Genomic DNA, 9030 nt, shown 5'->3' with positions numbered 1-9030 from the left:
ATCAGGGTGCCGTTAGGCCTGAGAAGGGCAGCCTAGAGTAGACACCTGTTGCTTTGTCTACCCAGACACTTTATTTTGGAGGAATTATACCACAAATTCTAGAAACCGTCCTTTCTATCTATGTGGATTTAACAGGATCTTTCATGTTTTTCAATATCCCTGTTCACTGTAATTGAACACTTGACTCAAAATGGGTCAATTATAATTCCCCAAATGCCTGGAATTTAGGACGAGAAGAGGTTTGTACTCAAGAAATAGCAAGGTCAGTTATTCTTTTTTTATTTTTATTTTTTATTATTATCAGTTTCAGGTGTAAAAAAACAAGTTATTCTTGATTAAAAAAATTGATTTAATAAAGGTTGGTGATGTTTTGTGGAACTCAGAACATCAGAATGTTATCTTTTGTGGAGTATGATCAAGTAAGTGCTGTTCACTGCTAGGCAATTCTAGTTGTCAAAGTTTGCTAATAGCATATATAAAAGAAAGCATTTATTTGCAGAGTTGTGAAGAATGCTGGGATAAATAAGGATGCCACCAAATAGTCTAATTTTGAAGGGATTGTATCTATTATGATCGTAAAGTCTAAGTTCGGTGTGACTGATTGTTAACTTACTTTGTTGTGGTTGTCATTTCACAATAAATACATGGATCAAATCATCACATAGCATAACTTAAACTTACATGATGTTATATATTAATTATATCTTAATAAAGCTGGAAAAAATGAAGTTTAAATTTCATCTTTATATCATTAAGGAATCATTTTAGGAAAGTAAACCCAAAGTATTTTTGTTTTTTGTGGTTTTTTTTAATGGAGTTCTTTGGTGCATATAATTTAAGAATCTGTGGATATATTTATCTTTATATTTTTTTTAAACCAGAAAGAACCCAGTCTCTCACTTCTTCTTTTTCTGCCTTTGTCTGTGCCAATTCTCATTCTCTGGCATGCTTGTCCCTCATGCTGCAATACGGCTACATCTTTATAACTCCAAGTTCAATGGAAAAGAGGAAGCTCTTTTCCCTATGAATATACATAAACACCCTGAGTCTTATTCAGACTCTATATTTGTCACAAACCCATTACTGGGAAGATCACTGGGAGCAGAAGAAAGGTACTATACAGGGTAGGTTAGCTTAGGTTATGGCATGCTGGCACAGCCTGACATCCCAAGGGCTTATGACCCTCTTTATGTCCCTCACATGCTGTGTGGCCATCAGCGGTAGGCTGCTTATTGGTGGTCTTCACTCCCAACCTTATGCGAAAGGGCAACCACTGTCTGTTTACTGTCATGGTGGCAGAAGAAACTTTGGGTAGGCCCACATTAGTAATTAAATGATTTGCCTCACAGTGACATATTTTTCCTTTACTAACTATTCATTAGCCAGAACTAGTCACATAGCCCCACACAATTATCAGAGACAAGGAAGTGAAATCCTATCATGCACTCAGAATGGTGGGGGGAGGATTGGATTTTTTGCAAACAGCATTAATAAATGCCCAATGTACTATCTGTCCTACCTAGACATGGGAGTAGGGTCAGAACTACTACAGTTGAGAGCCTGTAAGATCCCCCAGAAAATGTAGGCGCTTGGTAGAAAAAAGTAAGGGTTGGCCTTACAAAAAAATTTAATATTACATTTAATTAACTTAGTTTCTAGTAAATAACCAAAGTCTTGGATTCAGTATGAATGTATCTTTCTATGTTAATAAATTATTCACTTCAAGAGTTACAAAATTTACCACATTTGTGGTTACAAACCAAAAGCTAAAAACTTAATGTCATTTTTCCCTTATCCTCCTGATTTTTAATCTGGTTTATCCCCTAAAGGGATCAGCAAAGTCTAAATTTTCCTGAGTAGACATTTACAATCTAGTTCAGTTCCTAATATATAGGTCATAGGATAGCTCAACCTATGGAACTATGATGGTTTAAAACCCATAACTAATTATATTCACAAATAAAGATGTGTGATTCACACTTAGATTTGCATTTCTCGTGCCTAGCTAGAATGGTTCTGTTCCCTTGTGGGTTGTAGCATCATTAGAACCGAGGTTTTTTTGTTCGTTTGTTTGATTGACTGATTTCCTATAAGGCATTCAGTATCAAAGATTTTTCTTTCTCTAGTTGTAAGGAACAGATCCCCATTTAAGTGAATTCAAGAAAAGAGAAGTTTATTATAAAGCTACAACAGGCAATCTCTGCTTTCTCCGTCTCTAAGACAATACTGATTTTTTCATCTTCATTTCTCTTCTTGTTTTCCTTAGCATCTGCTCATTTTCTGTTTTCTTAATCATCTCTCTGTTTGTTCACTGTCATAGCCCAGGGTACAGCAACCAAAGGACAATAAGTTATAATCTCTGGGCCTCTTACTTAGCAAATTCCAAAGAAAAAGAATCAAATTCACTGGGTGTTGGAAATTGGTCTACTGTTAGTCAGATCAGCTTTGGTGTGATGAAAAGTATCACATGGTACCTACAACTGTCTCTCTCAGGGCATTTGGATTGCGCAAATTAAGCCAGATTGCACAAAAAAGCTAACTGGCTATGTCTGCTGTAGGAATTCGGATGAGAATATTAATGTCATTTATGCTTGTAACAATTCTAAGTTCTTTACAAATACTAACTCATTGAATCCTATGATACAGATACTATTATGGGTCTCATAGATAAGAAAACAGATACAGGAGATCAGAAAACTCCCCCATGCTCATCCAGTTAATAAGGAGAGCCCCTGAGGATTTGAAAGTAGGCGGTCTTGTTTCAGAGACTGTGGTCTGTCTGACCTATTATGCCATATCGCTACTCTTGGCTCTCCTAAGGCATCCGAGTTTACATCAGCGAGTTTATTAATGTTTCAGGGTGTTCTCATAACTTGTCTGTCAGTAGTAAAATATGTGAAATGAGCTCTGGAGAATGAGAACATTTGCCAGGTTCCCTGAGCACTTTCCTTCTACTTCTAAGCCACCCGGTACGTTCCCTTAATTCCCTCACATCACCTTGTCCTGTAATTGGATAATATTGCAATACTGTGAGCTTCTGGTACATAATTAGTGGCACTCAGTATATGTTTAATAAATTGGTATTAGATTATTCACCAAATGAAAAATGTGAATGCATGGCATGTGATTGATGCTATATAAATTTTGCCAATTTCTCTTCTGCTCTCATTACATAGGACAAAAAGTGCTTCCATAAGAAAACCTAGGAACAATGCCTGTGAATCTTTGAAATTACTGGGATTCAGAAGCCGAGACAGTGGTTGGTTTGGGCTTGATGATGTCCTGGTGAGAACCATGCAGAGTGGCCTGATATCATTTGAATTGTATGAACATTTAGAGAGGTAATACAATAGTAAACAATAAAAGTTGATGATATTCTATCCTGATGACTTATCATTGATGTTTACAAATATGGAATCAGAGGATTACATTTTTATTCTTCAAATAAGAATATGAATAGTCCCTTAGAGTGTGCTTAAAATGCAAACCAGAACTGGCATGAATATGTTATCTGTAATTCCATTCATGATAGCTTAATAAGTGCTTTTGGAAACCACTCCTAACTTAGATTCATTTGTACAGGTTTCTTCTAACTACAAAATAGTTTTAAAATAGCACCTTCATTTCTGAAATTCCATGAAGATAGTAATTAAATTCATATTATGCTCATCTCATAACTATGTATATATAAACTGAATGTGTTATTTCAGTGTCCTCATTTGGCTTTCTCATTTCCATGTTTTCTAGACAGCTCATTATGAAAAGAGTTTTAGACAGTTTAAGGTTCATGAGGAGTAGACATTCATAAAGAGAGGGCAAACCTATATCTAAAGATAGCCTGTATTTCATAATGGGACATCTTACATCTATAATTATCTTGGGTCAAGTTCCCTAGAAAAAGAGCCTAAGATGAGAATACAAGTGATTGATTGAAAGAGAGTTTTCAGATGAGTCCCGAAAGGGACTGAAAGAAGCAGGTAGGGCAATGGAAGAAGACGGGAACATCAAGGGTTCAGCTGAGGTTTCACCTCAGCCTGATAGATACCTCAGGGGAGCTCTGCGATGGGCATACCAAGGTGTCTGGCTTTACGCCCCTGCTTCAGCCAGTCCTCATCGGTAGGTGTGGGGCTGCTCTGGATTGAGGGCTCCTGTAGGGCAGTTCTCTGGTGAAGAGATAGGTAGTGAGAAGTCCAGCCCAGGGAAGGGGTCTGTATTAGCCTATTAGCTAGGCTGCCATAAGGAAGTACAGTAAGTCCCTGAGTTACAAATAAGTTCCATTCCAGGGAGAACGTTCCTAACTCGGATTTGTTCATAAGTCTGACAAAGTGAGTCTTATACACCTTTGACACAAATATACAATGTAAAGCCAATGGCTGAATGATTCATATCATAAGAATGAGCGACGTCTACCATCTTTTCGCCCCAGTCCAATCTCTCAATTATTTTCACATTTGTTTCCATGGTTATTGCTTTGCGCTTCCTAGCAATCCCTTTTACATCACCCCTGCTTTTCCTCTTGCTTCTGGACATCCTGGGCTCTGACTGAGCACTGCATTACTGTACACTATCCCACTGTACAGTAAGCACACAGCAGCACAACTGTGACGATGTCCGGCAGACACGTGAGCTACTTCTGCAATTTGTTTGCATCTATGAATCTTCTTAATGCGTTCATATCTGTGAAAGTTCGCAACTCCAATGTTCGTAAGTCAGGGACCTCCTGCACCACAGACTAAGTGATATCAACAACAGAAATTTACTGCCTCAGTTCTGGAGGCTGGAAGTCCAAAATCAAGGCGTTGTCAGCAAGGCTCGTTTCTTCTGAGGACTGTGAAGGAGGGATCTGTTCCGGGGCTCTGTCTTTGACTGTGGGTGGCCATTCTTATGTTCATCTAGCATTCTCTCTGTATATACCGGGGGTGCCAAAAAAGGGTATACACGTGACTCGTATTCATCTTTTGTTATCNAGGACTTTTTTTGATATAACACCAATCCATAAAATAAATAATGGATACACTGGACTTTATAACATTAGAAACATCTGCTCTAGGAAAGATAATGTCAACAGAATGAGAAGATGAGCTATAGACTGGGAGAAAAAAAATTGCAAAGGACACATCTGATAAGGGACTGTATCCAAAATATACAAAGAACACTTAAACCTCAACAATAAGAAAGCAAAAAAACTGATTAAAAATGGACCGAAGACCTTAATGGACACCTCACCAAAGAAGATACACAATTGGCAAATAAGCATATGGAAAGGTACTCCACACCAAAAGTCATCAGTGAGATGCAAATTATAACAACAGTGAGATACCACTACATACCTATTAGAATGACCAAAATCCAGAACACTGACAACACCAACTGCTGGTGAGGAATTGGAGCAACAGGAACTCTCATCTGTTGCTTGTGGAAATGCAAAATGGTACACCCACTTTGGAAGACAGTTTGTTGTTTTCTCACAAAACTAAACATACTCTTACCATACAATCCAACGATAGCTCTTCTTGGTATTTACCCAAAGGAGTTGAAAACTATGTCCACACGAAAACCTGCACGGATGTTATATCAGCTTTATTTATAATTGCCAAAATTTGGAAGCAACCAAGACGTCTTAATGGAAAATAATGTCCCCACAATAGAATATTATTCAGTGCCAAAAAGGGTTGAGCTTTCAAGGCACAGACAGACATGGAAGAATTGTAAATGCATATTGCTAAGTGAAAGACGTCAATCTAAAAATGCTTCATATTGTATGGTTCATACTGTATGACATTTTGGAAAAGACAAAACTATGGAGACAGTAAAAAGTTCAGTGGTTGCCAGGGGTTGGGGTGGGGAAGGGATGAATAGGCAGGGCACAGATCATTCCTAGGGTGATAAAAATATTCTGTATGGCCATAATGATGGATACAGGCCATTATACATTTGTCAAACCATAGAATGCACAATATCAAGAGTGAATCCTAACACAAACTATGCACTTTGTGTGTCCACGTAGGTTCACCAACTGTAACAAATATACTAGTGTGGTGGGAAATATTGATAATGGAGGAGTCTATGCATGTGTAGGTGGAGGAGATATAAGGGAAATCTCTGTACCTTCCTTTTGATTTTGCTGTGAACCTAAAACTATTTTTTTNCTTTTCAGAGGATGCATGTTCCTTTATGGGCAGATTCTAACTGACACTTTTTAGAAACGGGCTTCTCCATGATTACTATCTGAGTCTAAACTAGGATCATCTCTTTCTTACACCAAAGCAGGTGCCTCCTAAATACGCTTTTGCTTCCACTGCTGGCCACATGAAATCTATTTCCATATAGTGACAACAGTGATCTTTTGAAAATATAAATACCTTATTACTCTCCTGATCAACACTTTATAACTACCTCCTATTTCACTTAAAATACTATCCAAACTCTACAATGTCCTACAAAAAATCTAACCTGGGGTCAGTGGGCTACCAGAGATGTTGTCTTAGTTATAATTCCATTTATTTTATACATTTAAAAGACTACTCTGAGAAGGAATCAAAAGGGTTCAGCAAACTCCAAAATGGTCCATGGCACAAAGGTGGTTAAGAACCTCTGATCCAAATGACACACCCCTGCTTGCCTCTCATCCTCACAATTACCCAGTGCCTTATTGTTTCCATTATACATCTTACCACAATTTGAAACAATTTTACTTACTTAGTTGTCACTCATATGCTTAGGTTATGTTCTTCACTGGAATGTAAATTTCACGAGGGCAATGACTGTGCCTTTCTTGCTGTTTAGCCCTGAGGCTAGAATAGGGTCTGGTACATCAAAGGCTTTCAATAAATGTGTATTAAATGAATGAATATATGACAATGCTGAGAAACACAATGATGAGTGGATGAGTGAATCTGAGAAGCGGTAGGAGAGGTGAGAGAAGTGAGGGAATGGATGAGAAAGAAAAGAAAAAAGGAGATAAAGCAAAGGAAGGAAAAAGAGAACAGAGGAAAAATAGTTACATGAGAGAAGAGAGAAANCAATAAATGTGTAGTAAATGAATGAATATATGACAATGCTGAGAAACACAATGATGAGTGGATGAGTGAATCTGAGAAGCGGTAGGAGAGGTGAGAGAAGTGAGGGAATGGATGAGAAAGAAAAGAAAAAAGGAGATAAAGCAAAGGAAGGAAAAAGAGAACAGAGAAAAAACAGTTACATGAGAGAAGAGAGAAAAAGATCTTTGAGGGAGTTGCCATCACAGCAACTTTTTATGAATTCAACCCCTTCCCCTCTGTGACTCCTTTCCTTGAGGTAGAATAGACTCTAACATGTATACATGTGAAGATAAGGCATGGGAGGGTGGGGGTGGATTCAAGAATGGGTTTACAGGGACTTCTGTTCCAGGAATCTTGCAATATACCTGACTTGAAGTAATAGTTCCTGTTCACTTATAAATTAATATAGGTGCCATTGATTTTTAATGATATCTATTTTCTTTCTGATGCTGGAAATTACTCCAAGCCCCATGGCTCTTTGTTGCTTCAAAAATGACCACCACACTGTATATCTTGAAGATGATGTTAAATAATATTGTATGTCAACTATAATTATATAGTTGTATTATATACATATAGTCACGGGATGTGGAGTAGAGTGTGGGAATGGGGTCAATGGAATTGTAATAGATAAGTATGCAATTGGAGTGGGAGGGCAGTGAAGGTGGGGAGGGGATTGTCACTTTGTGAGGGGTAAAAAGGATAACTATTGCATTGTTTTGTACACCTGAAACTATTAATAATAAAAAATAAATTTAAAAAAAATGGGGCAGCTTGACACTGGGGCTGCCCTTTTCCTTGTATCTCTGAAGGGAGAGCTAAAATAGTCCAATTTGAAGTGTGTCTTCCACTTTCACCTGCAGTCTCAGCCTTCTGAGTCAGCTGACAGGACTTAGTGACCAAAATGTCAGAAAAAGGTAAAAGGAAGGGAGAGGAGGGAGAGGAAGGAAGGGTGGACAAGATCCCTTTCCACTTGGTTTCCGGAGCAAAAACCACGGTGTCCACCCTGGGACAATCTCTTGAAGAAGAGACAGTCAAAAACTGGAAGTGACCCACCCAAACTAATGATGCAAATGATTTTCCTGTAATACTTGGGCCAGCAGCTGTGTTTACCAAGTGCCCTAACCACAAGTGAGTTACAGTGCTTCTCATAAGCAGTGATGCTGAGTGTCCTGTTGCCTGTAACAGGGAGTGGGGAGCATATGCTAAAATAAGAGTTCCTGAAGATAGCCAGCGTGTGTGCGATTCCTCCAAATAAGGAACAGAGAAGACCTTATCTTCACTCAAAGAAAATGAGTCAGGCAAGATGCCAGGATCATTTCTGCATCGTCTTTCCTAGAAACCTATGCTCAGATCTAGACTTTTCTCCATTTAAGAGGAGCAAGATCCTCAGTAAAGAATTGACACTTATCCTTCCATCAGGGCCCGTGGCCGCCTGTCTCTGTGAATCTCAGACCAAGTCAGAGGTTGTCTGCCTGGAGGGTTCTCCTCCCCACCCATCTCTACCCTCACCTGCAGTTATCTTCTGTGTCTTCATATCTCATTTTGATAATCATGTTCAGAGAAGCCTTCCCTATCTGTCCTGATTATATTAGTCCTTATTTTACTTCTTTAGAGCCTTATGTACTTCTCTTTTGTCACTCTTGCCATAGATGTAACTTCTATTTATTATTTTAATTGTTTAATAACCAATGATAGTTTCTCTGACTACTGCCCCATGAAGGGAGGGCCTGTCCTGATGGTGAACACCATTTAATCCCCAGCACCTAGGATGGTGCCTGACAGCCAGGCGTTTATTGAGTATTTCTTGGAAGAATGGAGACAAAAGCTTGGGAAAGGACCTCACACAATAGTACTGGGTGTTCACCACCCAGAACCAGTTCTTCCATCACCATGTATTTGAACACACAACGTGATATATAGATGATGTATTACAGAATAGTACACTTGCAGCCTATATAACTTTACTAACAATTGTCACCCCAATAAA

General features: G+C 38.5%; 1 protein-coding gene across 1 annotated transcript in view; it reads left to right on the top strand.

Moving 5' to 3' along the window:
* The window catches only part of DTHD1 (death domain containing 1), a 58972-nt gene that overhangs the window by 21857 nt on the left and 28085 nt on the right, over positions 1–9030 (top strand). Inside the window, exon 6 of the mRNA XM_019628085.1 lies at positions 3177–3341. Within this exon, the coding sequence (XP_019483630.1) occupies positions 3177–3341 (165 nt within the window). The remainder of the gene's footprint in view (positions 1–3176; positions 3342–9030) is intronic.

The sequence above is a fragment of the Hipposideros armiger genome, unplaced genomic scaffold (assembly GCF_001890085.2).
Source record: "Hipposideros armiger isolate ML-2016 unplaced genomic scaffold, ASM189008v1 scaffold_747, whole genome shotgun sequence".
Lineage (NCBI taxonomy): Eukaryota > Metazoa > Chordata > Mammalia > Chiroptera > Hipposideridae > Hipposideros > Hipposideros armiger.
Note: the sequence above shows the minus strand (reverse complement) of the source record. Positions and strands in the feature narration are given on the sequence as shown.